This window comes from Anopheles arabiensis, chromosome X (genome assembly GCF_016920715.1).
Source record: "Anopheles arabiensis isolate DONGOLA chromosome X, AaraD3, whole genome shotgun sequence".
Classification (NCBI taxonomy): Eukaryota; Metazoa; Arthropoda; class Insecta; order Diptera; family Culicidae; genus Anopheles; species Anopheles arabiensis.
In genome coordinates, this window is record NC_053519.1 from 19,385,377 (window position 1) to 19,406,170 (window position 20,794).

Below are 20,794 nucleotides of genomic sequence, written 5' to 3' on the forward strand. Positions count from 1 at the left end.
TTATTACCCATCCCTACGCGGTACATGCGCGGTTTTTTTCTGCACCGCCGGCAGCATTTGCATATCAATCGGTACACCACTTTCTTCCCCTTTGTCCTGTGTGTGTGTGTTTTTTTTTTTTTTCGTTCTTTGCTGATCTACTTCAGTATTGCTCGGCTGCTGACTGCACCGTGTAGATGCTCCTACTCTCTCATCCGTCTTACGTACACTTGCAATCGTGGTAACGCTCTCCGCCGCTTACATAATCCAATCTAAACGCATCCAATCTTCCTCGGCGTGTGTACCACACTCACACACTTAGTTGTCACATTTTAGGAGTTACAATATCGCTCTTCTGCCACCTCATATTGGCAATGAGTTTGAATCGCCGGTCGGGGAAAAAGAGGGTCACACACACAACAATCAGGGCCGAGACGATGCGGCCCAAGAAAGAATTAATTACAAATCTAATTTACCATTGGCAAACAGCTCTAATTACCCGCGAGCACCTTTCTCTTTCTGGCCCACTCTGCTATCGAGCAAAAAATTAGCTCACACACACACGCACACACACAGACAACACAAAATTAACCAAACACCCCCGGCGTTGGGCGCGAGATACATCAGATCATGTATAATTTTAATCGACTTTCCCAGCAACTACAACGCTACATCAAAAGGACAGCCTACACACACACACACACACACACACACACACATACACCTTGATTCGCACATTCAGGTGACCGTAGCACGCGAGATTGCGCAAGGGTAGGTAATAACAGTTCTCCTCCCTTTCCCCCAAACAACAACAAAAAATGTACACATTCACCGTTACACACACACACACATCACAATTGCTTTGTTGGTGCAGTTGCCAAAGCCCACCCTTACCGAAAATCTCGACGCGAATGCACACAACAGCCACCCCAAAGCCACAGAAGTAAAAAAAAAAAAGAATTAAAAAAAAGCAAACCCCATGATCACCTGAATTTGGCGTTTCACATCACACAGCGGCTCGTCGTTGCTGCCAAAGTCATCAGCCAATGGAAAGGAGAGGTAAGACCTACAGCTATACCTTTCCCTCCCACCTTGCTCGTCGGATACACGCAACCCAAAGCCCATGCCGCCCGGAGAAAGGGCCGGACATTGTGCGGTTCAAAGGTTGAGCAAAACAACCTAGTTGTAAGCGTTTTGTTTTGTGGGTTTTGTTTTAGCGGGTTTTTGAGTTGTTTATTTTCAACTTATGCAAGTCTACGCTCCCCCTTGTTGGGAAGGGGGGGCAGATAAATTATGTCACCTGTGCTGCCAGGGCTTCACCTGCAAACTTGCCCCGAAAGTTCGGAACCAAATCGTTCAAGGTGTGCATTTTGATATAGGTACTTTCAGTGTCGGATTGGTTCCTTTGGAGGGGGGGGGGGGGGTTCGGAGCATCCTTCGGGATTATCACGGGCGTTTTGTTGCCGTCCGGTTGTCGGTGGAAGAGACAAAACAGCGTTACTAAAGCGCGTAACGCTGCCACGGATGATGCTGGGCTGCTAATTGGGAGAACGTACAATCGTCGGCAAACCACCGGTTGTTCTGTCATCCCGATTGCACCCGAGCAGAGCGGTTCAACGGACGGCGAGAGCATGTGTGTGTGTGTGTGTGTGTGTTTGAGCTTTTTATTAACATTCACGCTCGACACAACCATGAGTCCACACACGCAGCAGTCTGCACCTATTGATATGGAAATGCATCCCCTCACAGGGTGCGGCAGACACAGGGGAGGGGAGGAGGGATAGATATGTGTAACGGCTTCTGTGGCAGTAGCCTGGCGACACGCATGCGGCCCAAAACTTCGGCCCAAACATCCCCCTTTCCGAAACGCCCCAAATATGACGGTTCCCGCAGCGGCATACCGGGGTATGCGCACGCAATCACCCCCTTTTGCCTGTGGCGCGCGCGGTCAGTCGAAACTGGCCAAACAAAGGCTTTATTAACCGTGTAAATAAACACCGTGCGTGTCCACATACACACTCACCTTGCTCGCGCGCTTCCTCGAACAGCCCATCGCCGAACGTTCTGTCGACGGCGCATCCACCCCGACCTTCAGTTTCGAATGAAACAATTTCATTCATTCGCTGTCAATTAGCGCGCGGGGGGAGGGGGGGTAAAAACAAACATGGCGAACGCCGAGTGAGACACACACACACACACACACATGGTGGTAGGTGATTGAATGGGCAGGCGGGTAGTAGAGAGCAGTCCTGTGTTTGACTTTCTCAGGGATCCCGGAACGAATTCTTCAGCGCATCGGCTTTTGGGAGCGGAAGGGTAGACACACAGACAGAAAAAAAAGCAACCCAATTCCAGCCTACTAAAGGTATGGAGAGCAGGGGCGAATTTTCAAACGCATTATTCCGATTTAAACGCTTTAAATCCGAAGAAAGTACGGTTCATACATGAATATCAGATTATTAATGAGCTTCCTCAAACTTTTTCGGTGAAACATATCTGGCTACTGTAATGTATATAACCAGTTAAAGCCATATGCTTCCTACTTCGAAAAAGGCTCGCCCCTCTTCCCCAAGAAGCTGTCCCCAATAGGACAAGCATAGCTTCCCGTCTCTTTCTATTCCGACATGAGTCAACACGTGAAGCGCGTATTTCTGTCTAGGGGAACTAGGGAAAAGCCACCAGACGGGCGGGCGCGAAAAAGGCGGAACGCAAGAGCGAGTTGACGATCGCGGCCCAACACCGAAACAGATGGTTGACATCCGGCCCTCCCCTCTACACACATGCGAGACGACACACCGTCGTCTAGCGCGCGGTCCCACCACTTGTTGCACGGGTTGGCGGCGTCGTATTGCATTGCATGTGGGAACGGGGGGGGGAGGGGGGTGTTACAAAAATAAATACAAATCAAGCGAGTTTTGAAGCCGAGAAGCCTGTTATAGGCACCGTTGGCCACCAGCTGTAGGTAAGTTGAGAAATGTAATTCCCGATGTACAAGTGGCCATTTTGCAGCGAATGCACTGCGAATGTGTCCACCTCTAACGACACCTTCCCACTGCTGGCAAAGAGTGAAAATAAGAAGAAGAAGAAGAAGAAGAAGAAGAAGAAGAAGAAACACAGACCGGAAAGCTTACCCGCACAATACAAACAATCAAATGCATTTATCGTCTGTCGCATAGGGGGTAAAAAGGCGACGCGAGGCCCGCATCTATGCCTCATCGTTTTTTAGTTCTCTTTCTTTTTTCTTCGGTATATCACCCGTCTTCTCGAAACCCCAAAAGCGTCTTGGGGCGCCACCAAGCCGTTTCATGGGTCTGGCGACACTAATGGTAAAAGTCTACGCACACACAGACCCAGTGCAACAGTGCCAGGTAACGAACAAGTAAGTACCTCAAGAACGTCTTAACGGGCATGTCCGTGGCACACGACAAGCCGTTCGCATCGTCATTTTATCACCCTCCTCGCCGGGGCCACGTAAACACACACACACACACACACACGCTGTCGTGCGCAAAAATAAGCATCAACAAATAATGGCAATAAAATTGTGCGCCCGTTCTGTATTTCCCCCATACTAAATTCTCTCTTTTGCTTTTATCGCAAACACACACACACACACATATGCACATGCGAAAACTCCAAGAGGAGTCTCGTGTCTCATGTCGCCTTATTCAACAGTGGCCCGCGCGTTAACAGTTGAGACCTTTTTTGAAGAAAACCGATCGGTACGGGGTGACGACGGGCGATAAGACCCCACGGGCCCACCATCATCCATCACCTTCGCGGGTGCGCGCGCGCGAGCACGCGCGTTCGCCCATTTGCGTACACAGTAACTCGCCCCTAGGGCACAGGAATAGAGTGATGGCGTCGTCGGGCTTCTTGCCATTGGGGCGGCTTCAGGTCGCACCCATTTTTTAGGTATTTTTTTTTTCTTTTTCCCCCAGATCCACTACGCCCCGGACGCTCCCCTGGCAAGCGAAGATAACTCCGCTCTGATAGTTGACCGCTAGGCAAATAAAGTTTTATATATTAACCCCTTGCCATACTGCCTACGAAACATACCCAACCAAAAAAAAAGGCGACCAAACTGTGGAAGTGTTTCCAGAAAAGATTATTTTCCATTGGTGCTATCGACAATAGGCTGACAATATGATTAAACGCTTTGTTCCTGCAGGGTGCTGCAAAATGTCACTGTCAATGTCAGAAAAAAAAATCTAACTGAAACTAAATCCATGTCATCGTCCCGAACTCAATTGTGATAATCAATGGTGATACTCAAAACAATTGGTGTGATCAATGCATGCGTCGTAACATTTTTACGCTTGATCAGTCACTATGTCATGACTTTTTTTTTACTGTGATCAGTTCTGCAAAATGTCACTGACATAGGCATGACAAATTCCGCCTGAAACAAAATCATGTCAGCGTGAGGTGAGCCTCAAACAGTTGTTACGATCATCACATGCTTGGTGACATTTTTGCGACCAACTCTTGGTCAATCAATTGTTTGCGACATTTTCAGTCAGTGATCATCCCGATAGTCATCAGAGATATGCGGTGCGTGCGAGTGGTCCCAAGAAACAAAATCTGCTCTGTTTGACCCGACAAACAACTAAAGAAGACAGAGCGAGCTCATTTTGCTGCTTGACACCCCTGGCCAAGTATATTCCAAGAATGTCATATATAGCACCGACAGAAAATGTCATGACCAAGTGAGTGATCAAGGGTTGGGTGCTACAAAAAATGTCACCAAGCATGTGATTGGTCCACCAACTGTTTGAGTATCACCTCTGATCATCTCAGTTGTGTACGTGGTCAGATTTGAGCTTCGTTTCAATCACTCAATCAACACTCATGGTGACTGAAATAGTGGCAGTTGACAGCACTGTCACTTGTCAGTGCCATCACTTTGTCAGTCATAGTATCGCGTTGAACACAATCATTAGCAAGTCGCGTTCGGTATGTCATGACGCACTTTCATTGAGTATCAGCAATGAGCATCAAGCTGCTACGTATATGATCATTGTTTTCGATGGTGAATATCTAGTGATGCTCATGACATTTTACAGCACTGTTCCGGGACGAAGATTACACGGGATAATATGAAATTTCCGGGACAGCAGCTACCCGGCGCAGTGCCAGAGTTATCAACCGTCAAATGAGATGTTCATCCGTGTAACGTTGCCCCTTTCGCCCCAATTCCCACTTTGTTGCGACACAAAACCATCCGGGGGAGGGGGTTTGGCAACAACAGGTCTTACGATTGATTGGAAATCCGACGTTTGGAAGTGCACGCGACGCGCACTGTCGTTCCGATTTGTTTTTTTTTTTGCTCCGTTTCCCACCGAAACAGTCGCGTGTCTATTGCGAAGCGTTCACAAATGTTCCCATCCACCCGCAACCAAACCTGAACTGACCGCTACCCTCAGAGTGAATATCTCCCATCCCACCACCCGTTTTTGATCGCCCACGAAATCTCCGTTGGCGACAAAACGGTTGCCGGGGTGAAAGAGACACTACTTGGCACAGGGGGGGTTCGCAATCACAGCGAAGGGAAAGCAATTAAAATGCTTCACGTTGATTAAATATCCCCAACAGTCTCCCCCCCCCCCCTTCCCTGTAACAATCATCTTTGCAATCTGCCTGCCAAAAAGAGCAACAACAAAAAATCGTCAAAAATACGCGTAAAAGATGATTTTTTTGAATGTGTTTTTTTTTTTTAATTTCGCTGTGCAGTTCGACATCGGTCCATTCGTTTGCCCACTTGAACGGGCCCCATTCCCACAGTGCAGGCAACCCGAGTGCGAGAAAGAGGGAAAGAAAGGTAAAAGAAGCGATTGGTATTAACCACTTGAACGATGACTTTGGACATTCTTTTTATTTTAGCTTCAACCCTTCTCTCTTCTCTCTTTCTCTCTCGCTTACGCTTTGATGTGTCAATGGTGGAGGGATGGATCGTCAATCTGCTCCTCATCCATTCCCATCCGCCCACTCCCACACCAAAACAAAATGCGTTTGTGGGATCGAATTTTAATCGATTGATCGAACTCAAATGGGACACACTGACTGGGCAATTTTTTTCTCATTTAACCGTTTTAGATAGTGCTTTTGGTTGATTGTTGTTGCTGTACGCATTTTTTTTTTTCGGTACAAAACTAGACCACAACACCCACTTACACCAACATTGCCACGATTCACCCTCTTTCGCACCGCTTGCACTGCCAGAGCTCGGCTCATTGCATCCGCTGGGGTAAAGAGATTCGTGAAAAAAAAGTGAACCGCAAATAAACACAGCTTTGGCTGACAATTTCCACCGGTTCGCTCGCTCGCGGCAAAGTCGATTCGAAAAGCGTTACCGAACAATTCCAGCACCGTGAGAAGGATGTGGACTAACCGCAGGGGAGAGGTAAGGTTAACACGTGAGCAGGGTTCGGGGTATTGGGGCTTCTGTTTTGTTCGCTCTTTTACTTATCAGTTTAAACCAACTCGTCACACACACACACACACGCACGCGACAAGACAACTCGCTGGGAAAAGTAAGTGGACAGCGAGAAGCTGCTCGGTGGTTCGCTTCCCCCCCCCCCTACCCCAGTACAAAATCAGCCACAAAACCAATGGCCATTTCATCTTCAATCTTTATAGCTTCACCCCACGCTTCCCGCCCTCCCGTCCTCCCTGGTCAGTGGTTGGCATGATCACTTTTATGGCAAATTTGTCCGCCGCTCCGATCGCAACTGGTTCATCTCGTCCGCAATTCGATCGAGCGTCGGAGCGGTCCCCCTTTCTATCCCCGGTGGTACCTACACCAGGTCCCAGGGCAACCTTTTCTCTCTTTGCCGCGGCTTTGGTTGTTTGGCTGCACATTTTTTCCCCATTTCGCCCTTCCCAGTGGGCACCGCGCCCTGACATTTATTTGCGAAATATTAATTTGTACCAAGTGTCGCCGAGTTTTAATTAATTGCTTTTCTCTCTGCTAATTTTTTTCTGCCTTTGGTCTTTCTGCTTCTCGCGCTCTCCCCATCCCCTCTCTCTCTCTCACACACACTATTTTTTTGGAATTTTTTACGAGTGTTTATTTTTCTGCCAATGAACGGTAACACAATTGACAAAAAAAAAATCACAGCTTACACGGGGGTTTCAGCCACAAATTCGAAGCCTCCGGGAGTCGTACCAACTTTAAATGGCGCGGTTGAGCGCGGTTAGCGATCGTAAAAAGGCATAAAAAATGTAAAACGAGCGGTTCACGGAGGCAGAGGAATAAAAAAATGGTTTTACAACAAACGATTGCAAAATCAAAGCAAACCCATATGCAGACAAATCTTTCCCCTGATGTGTGTGCGTGTATACATGTGTGTATACTTCGTTTTTCGACTCCACCTTCCTCCTTCGCCGCCTAGGCCACCAGCCGAAAAGCGAGCCAGCAACAACTGCGCAGCACTCTATAAAATAAACATTAAAAATCTGTTTCCATCTTGTGCGGATCATCTCACCAGGAGCATTAAAAATTGTGTACAACCGAAAAGGGAACGGGGGGGGGTTGTTTTTTCGGGAAAGGTGCGGAGAGTATCATAATTGCAGGAAAGAAAGAAGGTGGAAGAGAAAACTTGACGACAACAGCAAGAAAAAAAAAAGTGGCAACCAGAAAAGACACTGGAACCGATGCCGCACGTTCGGTCTGTTGAGAGAGCCCCAGCCCAACGATCCACACCGTTTAAGGAGTGAAACAGGAGGAGGAGAAGGAGAAGGAGGCGGCGGAAGCTTCAGGCTGGCCAGAACCGGAGGGAAAACCGAGAACAAAGCCGCACGCAGATCTGTCTTCTCTCCGGGGTCGTGTCGAGTTCGATTAAGGGCAAAAACACACACACACACACACACACACACACACACACACACACACACACACACACACACACACACACACACACAGACAGACAGCAATAAGTAGGAATATAAAACTAAGAACAGGGCGCGCAACAAAGCAACAAACCCTCTTCCCGAGTGTGGCCCAAGAAGGAGAGCGAGAGAGAGAGCGCGAATAAAACGGCCCCGGGGCATAAAACCGGAGCAGTAAAGCGGTGGAGCATATTTTTTTTTCTTTTTTAACTTGCGTAGAAGAGAATATCCATATAGAAAGGAGAGCATAGCTCGGCGAAGCATTACATTGTGTGGTGGCGGCGTCCACGAAAGTGGATGCACGAATGCAGGGAAGGCGAAGGCGCGATTCGCTGCCTCACGGGCGTGTGTAATAAGGCCGGAATCTGAGCCAGGCGAGCGGGCGCAAGAGAGAGAGAGAGAGAGAGAGAGAGAGAGAGAGAGAGAGAGAAAACTCCACCGATGCTGCTGCTTCTGTCCAGAGATCAGGGCTCCCACAGCATCAGCATTCGAGCCACGGTGCTTTTATTTCGCTTCATCATAATCGGCCATCGATGGAAACCAGCGAGAGAGAGAGAGAGAGAGAGAGAGAGAGCAAGCGAGGGGAAGAGAATACTTCTTTAGTATTAGTATTATTATTATTATTATTATTTCTATCCTTTTTTTGTTGAAGAGCGTTGACCAGACATACCGAACATCACACATCGGAAAGGTTTTCGTAAAGCCGGACCATAAAGAAGCAGCAAAGGTAAGAGGAAACCCAACAAGGAAAACAGAAACAGCAAACGAACAGCACTGAAAGAAGCGAATGGAACGCGAGCGTGCGAGAGCAGGTGAGATAAAAAAGGGAGAGAGAGAGAGAGAGAAACAGAGAGAGAGAAGCCTTCCCCTGGCAGCGAAGATAACAGGCAGCGAGGAGCGAGCCGAGAACCGCAGGAAGAGGGAGGGACAAAGAAAACGGAGCAGCACACGGACACTTCGCGCACATCGCGCACATTTGCCGCGATCGTAATTAGGCAGCGCTTCGCGCATCTAGCGAACCTCTAGCACGAAATCCGGATCGCGGGAGCGACGTTGGCGACATCTGGAGGGAAGGGGTGAAGATATTTAAAATTCCCGGAAATATTCATAGCAGCACACACACACGCACACACGGCGTCCAATCTGCTAACATTGTATGCAAAACATCTTCGTCTGTGCCGTACAGGCACGTAGCGATGGGCGAAAATGTGCACGCCCGTGTGTGTGTGTGTGTGTGTGACCATAAACTATCGGTGCCCACGGTCCCGATGTGATCATCGGCAGCCGCCATCAATGTATCGGGTGTGGCGCGGACACCACACCGTGTTCGCATTTCCTCCACGAACTTTTTAATGTTTAATAATTCTATTCCATGCCTGCGTTTTTTTTTGTTCTCGTTCTGTTCTGGTGGCCGAAACAACCAAACTCGTAGGCAGAATGAGCTCCTACAAGTGAGCAATGCCGCGCAGGATACTGGGGCAAGCACCGGTCAAGGTGCACCCGTGCTGTGCTCGATCGAAACAAATCTCAACACAACCCGAGCGCGAGAATACACAAGGCAACCGGGAACAAACGTAACGTTAACGATAAAACCAAGCTCTAATAGCATGGAAGAAAAAAAAAGGAAAAAAGGTAACATAAGCAAGGCGAGAGAAGTAGTGGAAATAGAAAGAACGAATAAAAGCGGCACAAAAACAAATGGTAAGGATAGAGAGAAAGAGAGAGAGAGAGAGAGTACAGGTAAAGAGAACGAAATGGAATAAAAACGATATCGAATATTCCAACGCCGAAGGCACAGCACAGAAGCAAAAATAACGCATCACAAAATAAGCATAGGAGAAAAAAAGGCCGATAGAGAAACCACATAGAAGGGAAAAGTATTACAAACGAACGAGCCCAAGGAGCGCAGGCATTGAAAAGTCGTAGACAGGGAAGAATTCCCTTCTGGGGATTGAAACTTTTCATCGACTGGTTTTAGTTTTTTTTTTTTTTTTTGTAATGGTGCTGGAAATCTTACTTCCCATAAAGCTAGCGTCAGCCCTTTTGCGCTATCGTTCGCTCTTCCTTCCTTCGTTTGCTTTTCCATTTCCATACACACATTTACACACGCCCGTCGCTGTCCTCAACTATAGCGCGATAATCGAGAGTTTGCGAACAAGCGAGGAGTCTTTCTCTCTCTCTCTCTCTCTTCACATTATCAACACTGCCCACTACCAAAACCAACGCCCACGGTAAAAGGAGATTTTTATCCGTCACTGTGCGCCCACCACCTTGCCTGAAATGTTTCCCTCCTTTCCACCATTCCTGCAAACTATGTTCGCCCTCATGCGCTCTCGACTGCTACGTAGGCAGCGTACAGCAAAAAGGTGCAAGACAAACTCAACGGACAGCAGCACCTATGCGAGCGGAGAGAAGACCGTCGACCGATTTTGCGGAAAGCTGAAAGGCACCGCAAACTAGCAGAGAGTACACACTCCCGCCGAGAGCAGGATTTACAGATGGAAATAATGAGCGTGTCTTGAGGCGTTAGTTGCCGCAGTTTGCAGGGATCGGAGAGCAGAGCTAGTAAAAGCATTTCTTTCTGTCCGAAGGTCCCCTTTCGGGAACTGGATCAAATTCTGCCCAAAAACCCATCCATGTGGATCGAACGGATCGATGGTTTGGGATTTTCGGCCAAACCGGAGATCGGATTTCGCAAACAGACGTATATTCGGCCGCATGGGCTAGATGCCAGGTGCATCTTGTGCAGGAGCGTGCAGGAAAGCAGGGAAAAGGAAGCACAAACAAACAAACAAAAACCACACACACACAGTGTATACCCAAAGCAGGTAGTGGCAGTGATTTTGCGAGGATCTCTTTTGGTTTTGTTGTCGCCTTAACGTTCAGCCATGAAGGTACGCCACACATACAAGCATACGCACGCATGCGTACACTGTGTTCAATTTCCCATACGCGGCGCGGTCTGTTCTCCGCCGTATACGGACGATGGGCCAACGTAAGACTTGCGCGCCGTACCAAGCGACGAACCCGCCGGAACCGGGCGAACGGGGCGTTGCAGTAAAACATATTAAAATAAGCCGTGTAATACAACGCTGCCCCACTGCCCATCGCTCGGTTGACGCCGAAGGGATGAGCTGAATTTTAAAACCGCCTCGAAAAACTCGTTAAAGAAGCAAATATTAAAAAAAAAAAGAAAAACAACTATAACACCGTGTGCGTGGGCAGAGTTCCGAGAAAATGTCAAAACCCGGGGCCCGCTGGCGGAAACAATATTCATCATCAGAAATCGGTCCCCGGTTTCCCTTCCCCCCATTCGGGGTTGGTGTTTCGGAAATGGTTCTCGATTTTTTTTTCTTTTCATTTAATTTTGCTTGTTGCGCGCGCGCCTGATCACGTCGCGCCGGGGCACACTGCTTTATTGCAGATTTATGCTAATGTATGCATAGGCTCAAATTTCGAAGCTTATAGACATACGGACTAGTGATGGGAATAGTTTCGAAAATTGAGGAACGGAACGAACCTGCCAATCTGGAGAAAAAGAACGGAACGCGGAACGCAGGTTCAATGGAACGCAGGATGATCTGCCATGGTTACGCTTTTTTCAGTTGCTCACTTTATATATGGTGAACTTGAAAGTATTCATTGAATATTGTGTAATATATTTTTTGTGCAGTAATCACACAGTTTCAATTAAACAAAGCTAAATAATAGTTTACTGAATGGGTAAAACTATTATTCTACTAAAATATAAACGCTTAACTTAAGTTTTGTTGTTTTTGTTTTTACTAAAATTAATCATTATTCCCTTTTTATACTTCTAAATAAAGAACTAAATCAGAAATTTGTTGCAACGCATATGAAATTTAGATGCAAAATCAAATAGCTCACAAGTTTAATCGGCTTTTTAAATTTCGTATGGATTAAATTACACTACACTGATTGAATTAATATTTCTTAATAGAAGCAGATAGCATCGAATAACATTGGTTTATATAAAATACATAGACTGTTAACCTATACTGATAACATCCATATGGCAGAAGAGAAACATTTCATTCATTGCGCTTACCGCTAGTGCAGGATTGTCTCTTTAAATTTTGGCGATTAGCTTCCCACCCACAAATCTCTATCCTTCTCTGGCTTCACGGCTCAGGTGTTGTACCGTTATCTCTTTGACTGAGAGAGTCTGGCTTGCGCTGTTATCACTCATATAGACAGAATGTGTGTGTGTGTCCATACTAGAAAGAAGCAAAATCGAAGAGAACGCCGTTCTTTACCGGAACGAAAAGAACGCTGAGAGAAACAGGTTTAAATTGAACCGGCAAACCGGCTCATCAATACAAAGAATGTCTTGCGTTCTAGGCCGGATCGCAATAAGCACTGAGAGCAACCGGCCCAGCACAAATAGCCGAGAACGCTGAGAGCAGCCGGTTCAGATCGGATCGATAAGATCGTTGATAACAGTCGGTTCAGGTCGGATCGCAAAGAACGGTGGGAGCAACAGGTTCAGTTTGAACCTGCTTGGGTTAAAAATAAGGATCGCGGTCCGGATGCTTGCATGCTAGAACGGATCGCACCTGGCAGGTTCAGAACGCAACGCGCATCACTAATACGGACAGCCCCACATACTTCTTTGGCACAACAACCGTTGTCGGTCAAGGCCTGCCTGTACCCACTGGTGAAGTGAGCTTGGCTTTCAGTCACTTGTTGTTACCATAGCAGGATATTCAGTCCTGCGTATGAGAGCACGGTCTATTCGGGACTTGAACCCATGACGGGCATGTTGTTAAATCGTACGAGTGACGACTGTACCACCAGACCGGCAGCCCCACATACACACACACATACAAACAAAGGAAGAGGTGGTGAAGCTTGAGAAGCTGCTCGCGAGTCCCAACGTTGCACTCGATATTTGCTGTTGTCACAGAATCTCGCTGTGCCGTGAAAAGGCATAGCTGAAGGAAGAAAAAACAGCACACACATTGGTGCATGATTGGTGAAGTGCCTGTGCTGCATAAGAAGGTGGGCGGTGTGACCTGTGTGTAGGAGATGCACACCAGCAAGTAAAGCATAATTCAGATCATCTCGCTCGAGGGGAATGGTCTTTTTTTTTTTTTACTTTTTGCTGTCCTCTACCTCCTCACATTCCATTCTTTCTCCAAAGCCCTTCTCCTTTTTGCTCATTCGTTTGCTACGCTGCTTTCGGCTGCGTATAATTCCTTTGATACGGATTTTTGGCTCGGTTTGTCGCTTGCACCGGAATTACCAGCTACTAAACGCATTTTTATTTTTCATATTATTATTTTTGTTTTTGTTTCGTTCAGTCATCCACACATACACACGGGAACAGTTACAACTAAACAAAAAAAAGTAGACAGAGCAAAGTTTAACATGCAAAGCATCACCAACCGCCGAAGCAACAGCCACAAGCAGACGAGCGCGACACGCCACGGCCCACTACACACCACGCCAAAAGGGCGACCTACATATTTAACTTTATTTCTCATTTGACTTTTACTGCGGTCGCGCGATCACCCCAACACACACACACACACACACACACACACACACTCACACAAAGGGAGATCGTGACGACCAGCAGCAAAAGAAACGGCATGACTATCGGAGGCGGCAGGAGGGGAGGATAAAAGGGAATGGTTTTGGCCGAGCGAATGGGAAATGGTGTGCTCAATCTCGCCCCACTCGCCGCATCTGCATATCCCTGAGCGGATCCGAGAAAAGTGCACACAGTGCCATACACAGATACATTAAAGTGTGTAAGGGGGGTTTGTTTCCTTCAAAGTATTGAAATCTATTGGTTTTTCGTTATTGAATTTTATTAAAATGCGTGTTTTTTCCTAAATCCTAAACGGATGCATACAAATAGAATAATATATACGTGATCGATTGATGCACATTATTGTTAAATGATAACTAAGTTCAGATTGAAGCAGATTCATGGCTTTATACACATTTCTTTTTTTTTTTGTACTTTTCTGCTCAGATAAAATTTACGTAAAACTAATTGTGTGCTCCATCTCCAACCACACACACACACACACACACACACACACACACACACCAAACCCGGTTGCCAAGCTAAACGGGTGCCCTTCCCTTTTTTCTGTGCGCTGGGCTCGAGTCCATCCGAAACACTTCAACCGAAAACCGAGTGTCCGGGAGTCTGCGGTTGGGGCTATTGTGCTTTCGAGTGTGTGTTTCTCTGTGGCAGGCGCAAACTGGTGGAATGGTGGATACAACCGCACGTACTTGAAGAGTTTTTACCACACAGCACAAAAAAAGCATCCAATAACACACACACACACACACACACACACTCCAATACATATAAAGCGTATAAGTTAAGAGCAACAGAGAAGGATAGAAGCGAAGAAAAAAGAACTGCAGCACATCACGCCAATAGTTGATTCGTGTCGTCCGGATTTCTTGTACCGTTTCTGCTTGTGTCTGTGCTGCTCGCTCTGTGTGTGACAAAACTGGATGGGTTCAGCTCGGGGAGGGGGGGGGGGTTTAGGGTGAAAGGGGAAAGGGAACATGTATCCCCATTCACTGTCCATCTAGATTGTTTGTATGTGTGTGTGTGTGTGTGTGTGTGTGTGTGTGTGTGTGTGTGTGTGTGTGTGTGTGTGTGTGTGTGGAACCACCGTGTGGCCGCGAGCTCAGGATACCGCGAAGACGGCGCAATAGGAAGGGGCAAAGACATAAACGACGGCACAAGAAGGAGGCTGATGACGACGGCGACGACGACGATGGGGCGGCTTGAAGTGGACAATCAAGCGAGAAAACCTGTTTTCGGTTCCGCCACCGCCACCGCCATTCCCCAAACACTACGTACGGACCACCAACCCGCCCGGTTGTGCGCGGTCTGAGAAAAAATATAGGCAGTGTGCGGGCAGGCGAGCGAATAAAAAAAAGGGTCTCATAAGCAAAGTGAGCTTCGCTTGCTTCAAACTTTGCGCAGCAGTACCGCTACGGGGCAAGGGTTGGTGTATGCTACACACACACACACACATTCCGGTCGCCAGGGATTTTCTCGCAAGGGCGTCGGCCCTCTCGCCGCACACTTCACCCTCCCCTGCGGGGCGAAACGCGAGCAAATCAAGCGAAGGGTGAAAATACATACCGAGCAAACGGTGCTTGAAGGGATTTGTTTTTTGTTGTTTTTTTTTCGGTGTGATCAATTAGCAAGTTTGCATGTGCAGTAGAAAGAAAAGTCTCCTACCAATCGGGATCGAAATATCGTCCCCGGCCCAGCTCGCACGGTGCAAATGGAACGTTTGCATCATAAAGGATTCATGTTGGCACTTGGCCCACACCAATACAGTTTTTGGCATTAAATAAGATTTTGGGTACGCATTGAAGGTACAAGCCACTACCGCTAGCAAAGCTGACCGTACTGTTTGGTGCCGTGACTAGGATATGGCCGAGGGATTTCAACATTGGGCCGGTTTGTGGTTGAAGCCAGCGAGCTGAAATTTCAGCCTGTCATTGGCGCAGTACTCATTTGCATCCATTTGACAGGTCCGCCATGTTGGATTTGAGCATTTGTGTACAAACAAAGAAACGTTTTGGAAATCGTTTTCTTTTCTCTATTTGCAGTGAGTTATAGTAGTACTTTTGTTAAGCTGAAACAAATCAATTCAAAAAAAATTATCCCTTCTTGACACAATATTTGTCCTTCAGCAAAATACATAATCCTTCATGAGCGGGCCCGCGACGAATCGGCGTTTATCCACATAATTTTTCAGGTTGAAATAATCTAGGCTGAAAATCTGAGGCTAGTTTTGTGTATGTAGTTTTGTATCGAATGTTGACAAGATTTCAGCCGCCATAAGTGTCAAACTCCATATACGAAAATATCTGGTCAGTATCGTAAAACCCTCCATTGATGGTAAAATCAATAGCGATTGCCAGGTGCTGCAAAATTTACCAAATTTTACTGCTATTCTGATCGGTGGCTGGTGCCGTGACCAGGATGTAGTTAATAAAAAACACTTTAAAAACACCAGCACCGGCTTATTCGGTTGTAAAGCTTCAAACATCTTTATCGTACACATTCTCCGTCTCTCTCCCTCTCACACACACACACACACATAAACATACCCACATACGTTCAAAATCATACGAAAGTGTTCTATTTCATGACCAGGTGGTGTCGTTTCGCTCATTGAGTGGCGACTAGAACAATACTCCGTGAAATAGAACAATCGTTCTATTATTTTTTTTTATATCAGGGCAAATTTCAAAGTGTCACATTGATTTTTAACACAACAATTTGGCAGGCTGTGTTTACAGGGTTTCACACTTTATCTCAAGACCGCGGGACCCCTTCCCGAATCTGTCTTAGCCAAAGCCAAGATTGCGGTATGATGCTTGAAATCGTTGATGATACCTGAAAACAAACTACTTTCTTAACACTTGTAAATATTTTAATTAAACAAATATGCATTCACTCATTTTATTAAACTGTCTTTTTTTGGTTAAAAAAAACGAAAAGGATAATTGAGCGTTTCTAATAGACTGCAATCTTGGCTTTGGCAATTTTGGCTTTGGCAATCTTGGCTTTGGCTTAGACAGATTCGGGAAGGGGTCCCGCGGTCTTGAGATAAAGTGTGAAACCCTGTATAATCGCTCAGGTTGTTTTTTGTTTTTTTATTATTTCTTGCTTTCTTTCCTTTATTTCTGTTCGAGAAACATCGCACTAACAGCTTCCAGCGGAAAGTAAGCAATTTTAAAACAAATCCGCTTACTTGGACAGGCAAGCCCCAGCACAAGACGAGAAGCTTCGGCTTGCCATTTAATTAAGCCGCTTTGGTGCCCCGACGTGCCCAGGCCGGTGTGAATCTTCCTTCGATGGTTTACAGCAGTCGGAAGTGATTTTCATTAAACAAGAAAAAAAACCATCTAAGCGTCTCATCGTGTGTTTGCGTGTGCGTTACCAGGGTTTTACAGGCAACGAAGCAACTGCTCAACAGACGCACCCAGAGACATATGGACTTACAAGGGCGCAAACACACACACAGCGAACGGCGCAGGACATTCCACCACTACCACTGGGGAAGGACAACGGGCGACCCTTTTTTCCCATTTCCGTGCGTGCTGGGACGTGCTGGGACAGCAAAACACAAAGATACACCTGGGCCCGCATTTCACCCCAGATGGTTTGCTCAGAAGAAGGAGAAAAAACACACACACACACACACGACGATCCTTTTCTTCGTCGTTTTCGTTCGCTGCTTGTGCCATTGAGTGTCCTTAGCCAGGATGCTTAAGTTTCGACGCCTTAAAATGCATTTTAAAGAACGGAAAAACAAAGAATTCGTTCGCGCTCGAACGCATACTTACCGGAGGCGCTACCGATGGAACCGCACAGCACGATGACGGCGAACAGGACGGTGCCGCTCGTGCTGCCCATTATCCTTCGCGAAGAGCTCCCCATCGCGGACGGGGGTTCTGTGAGTGCCACCGCCTTGCTGTTTCTTGTTGCCCGTCCCGTAGTTTGTGCCGCTTTTCTTTTCTCGCCTACCGCCGAAACGCGAAAGCCCGAACGGTTGACACGTGGAGCTCGGTCGCAGGGTTCGTCGCCGCAGCAAAGCGACACTGTCCAACACTGTGCTTTCCACGGGGTTGCAACGGGCACAGGAGGGAGGTTATGGGATCTAGATTAGGGCGCTTTTCCCTCTCTCCCTCGGCACACTCGCGACACAGAGAGAGAGGAGTTGACCGCTGGGATTGGGAATGAGAACGGCCTGCTCTAATTATGGCCGCCCTTTGCGCAGGTCACAAACACGGACGCGCGCACACCCCCACGGAGAGTCCTTTTTCCACCAAAAGCGGGGGATGGGGTGGGCTCCCTCGCACTCCCTCAAATGCTGCTGGTCTGGCAGGCGCACACTTTTTCTCTTTCGCTCTCTCTCTCTCTCTCTCTCTCACACACACACACACGAAAATGAAAACCCCGTCGTTTCAGCAACGACACCCACCGAGCGGTTTAATCCTGCGATCGTTTCTGCGTCGGTTAAACATTGCGCCGCGCTCGCCCAAACACACGCGCACTGCGCTGGGCCAGATCAAACCCTCCCCCGCCACAACACACACACACACTAGCAGGCTAACGTGCACACATGCGCACGTGCACATACGCTTACAGGAGACACACGAGAAGTACGGAAATCAATCACTTTTTTTTGCTAAAAAACTAATTTGCGTTTACAATATTGTGTATTTGTTTGTTTTGTATCTCAATTGATTCGCTTTATTTCCTGTTTTGATTTGCAAAAAAAATAATAAAAGAATGAAGTAAAAACACAAATGCAATTAAATTGAGAAACAAACATAAAAATATTCCTCTGCGTTTCGTTGCAGCCGATCATTTTGATGTAAGTAAGTGTGTAATTGCCTCGCCCGTTTCTCTGGCAACGCTTCGAAACAATCGTGCTTATGCTGCAACGGTTAGTGTCAGCGCCACCTGGCGGTGAAGGCGAACGCACACCACATCCTTCCAGCCGGATGGTGACTGTATCGAAGGAGTGTGCGTGTGTCTGTGTGTTTTTTTTTTACTCCTTCGTCATGTTTTTCTATGACCATCACACACATACACATACAAACACATCCTTTCGCACGCATACAAACACAGCCAGCAATAGCTTTCACATTCTTTTTTTTTAAATTACATTAAGCGAGCCCAAAACCGCACACCTTAAAAGTGTGATATAAAGGCAAAAATTTAAGTAAGAGAAGAGAAAGTGCAGAAAGAAACAAAAAAATAGAAGAATTTTCATTTAAAAAAAAAACAAGAAAATGCATCTCTCTCTCTCTCTCTCTCTCTCTCTCTCCCTCTCTCTCTCTCTCTTTGAATAAAAAAAAAAACAAACAACTTCACATTTTTCGTACACGATCACGGGTCTCGCGCAAGGATATTACGCACACACGCAAAACACACCGAAGACAAACGCTTTAATCGAGTGGGGAGGGTGGGGGTATGCTTGGAAACTTTTCCGTTTCAGGCATTATAAGGGATTTTGCCGAAGGGCCCGATTCACTCCACGCGCACTCAATTCCATTATTCGCACGGATGTTTGTGGTTGACTGTCGATTTTCAAGAGGCCGATATGCTCGTGTATGTTCGGGTTGATTGAGGGAATGTGGAGCGCGCTGGAGCCTGCTGCCGCCGCCACTGCTTTCAAATGTGTGTTTGTGGTTAAATCTCCTTCCTTTTTTCACCCTACTCTTCTCCTTGCTTAAGCTCTTTTATAACACCGTTTTCTTCTCCGGTGCGGGTTTCCTTTCCCAGCAATGGAATTATTTTTAAGCAATACGGCCTTTTTGGACCGTTACTCCTGAATAAAAAATGTAATTATTTTATTAACAATCACTCGCGTACACACACACACACACACACACACACGGCACACACACACACAATAGCACGGCACAAAACACGGCGAAAGCCCAGGATTTGGTGATTTGATCGAAGATGCGAGTTTTTCTTTCTATCGCGGCATGCCGCCGCTGCCTGACGTTACTTTTCTTCTGCCGACAGTGGCTGCCGAACGGATCCTACGAAGTGGGCCGGTGTCTGCGTCAAGTTTTGATTCCAATTTCCACACACATACACACACACACACACACACACACGCATTCGCGAGACAATTTTTCGCTGGTATTTCTTTGCCGACACATCCTTGACGGATGTTTCATAGCACGATCACATGAAAAAAGCACACACAACACACAAGGCAAAGTCCCATTCGCTGCTCGGCTTTCTGGTTGCAGAGGAGAAGGGCACGGGAAGGGCGAGTGTTGATATTGTAAATAATATATTACACGCAATTGATGTACAACGTTCCACCGCTCCCGGACAGCACCGCTTCGCTTTCAGTCCTTGGTGCTGGTGCTAATTCTGCTACTGCTGCTAGGTGTGCTCGCTCACTCGACACGGACGACGTACACGCACGTCCGCACGCCTCAACTGTACAAATCAAACTACTCGAACCGTGCTCGAATTTTGCTCGAGTGTTGGTATTGCCCTATGGCCAGCGTACCGTACGCGGTGATCCCACTGTTCCCGATAAACACACCAGACGCACACACATCCGCGCACACTTGAGCGAACGCGTCGCTACAGCGGACGCGCTTGTATGCGAAGCGAAAGAGCGCGAGCATGCGAAAGAGAGCGCACGTTCGCGAGCAGGCTGCTTACGCACGGCGTGTGACGTGTGCGCACGATTCTGTTGCTAGATGTGTGCGTGTTGGAACTGCGCGCAGGTTCAAGATGGCGACGACCACCGAATTGCCCGGCAGCAGTCGTATAGCGAGTGCGCGAAAGAGAGACAGTGAGAGAGAAAGGGTGAAAGAGAGAGCGATCGATGGAAAGAGAGTGAGAACGCGGCAGGATCCGTTGGAACCGAATCCGGAATTTCACAAGCCGTGGAGGCTTTTTCGAGCAATGGATAAAATCTGCTCGAAACTAGAAATTAGAAAAAAAGAAAAGAAAAAAAGTCGTTCCATTATTTCTCAAGCATCAACACGCACGCTGGTTAATAATGAATGAGGTATGTTTATTTTATTTGACATTTTTTTAGCACCGCACCATGGTTTATTTTAAGCTTTATTTAAATGTTCGCTTGTGAAGGATCAAACGGTCCATAAACCTGAGCTGGCGTACCAACAAGAGTGACTGAGAACGATTGCAGTGCGAACGAGAAAGTGCCCGATAAATCGTCATTACATGCATACATACACGCACACCCGTGCACACAGCAACCTCACAAGCCAGAGCAAAACGGCTAATCAGAATGATGGCGTAGAGTGCGCTATACCGCAGGGTTTCACAATTTTCTGAAAACCCGTAACCGAAATCGAGCAGTGAGACACAACCACCACTACCACCATCAACACCACC

The 20,794-nt window shown here is 47.1% G+C and overlaps 1 protein-coding gene across 2 annotated transcripts in view; it reads right to left on the reverse strand.

Moving 5' to 3' along the window:
* The window catches only part of LOC120905750 (neurogenic locus Notch protein), a 74,710-nt gene extending 54,847 nt beyond the window's left edge, over positions 1-19,863 (reverse strand). For both annotated transcript variants that reach the window (XM_040316819.1, XM_040316818.1), the window contains exons 1-2: positions 19,717-19,863; positions 17,236-18,152 (exon numbers count right to left, since the gene is read on the reverse strand). In XM_040316819.1, coding sequence (XP_040172753.1) covers positions 17,236-17,329 — 94 coding nt within the window. In that variant the 5' untranslated portion in view covers positions 17,330-18,152; positions 19,717-19,863. The remainder of the gene's footprint in view (positions 1-17,235; positions 18,153-19,716) is intronic.
* Positions 19,864-20,794: the final 931 nt, after the last annotated feature.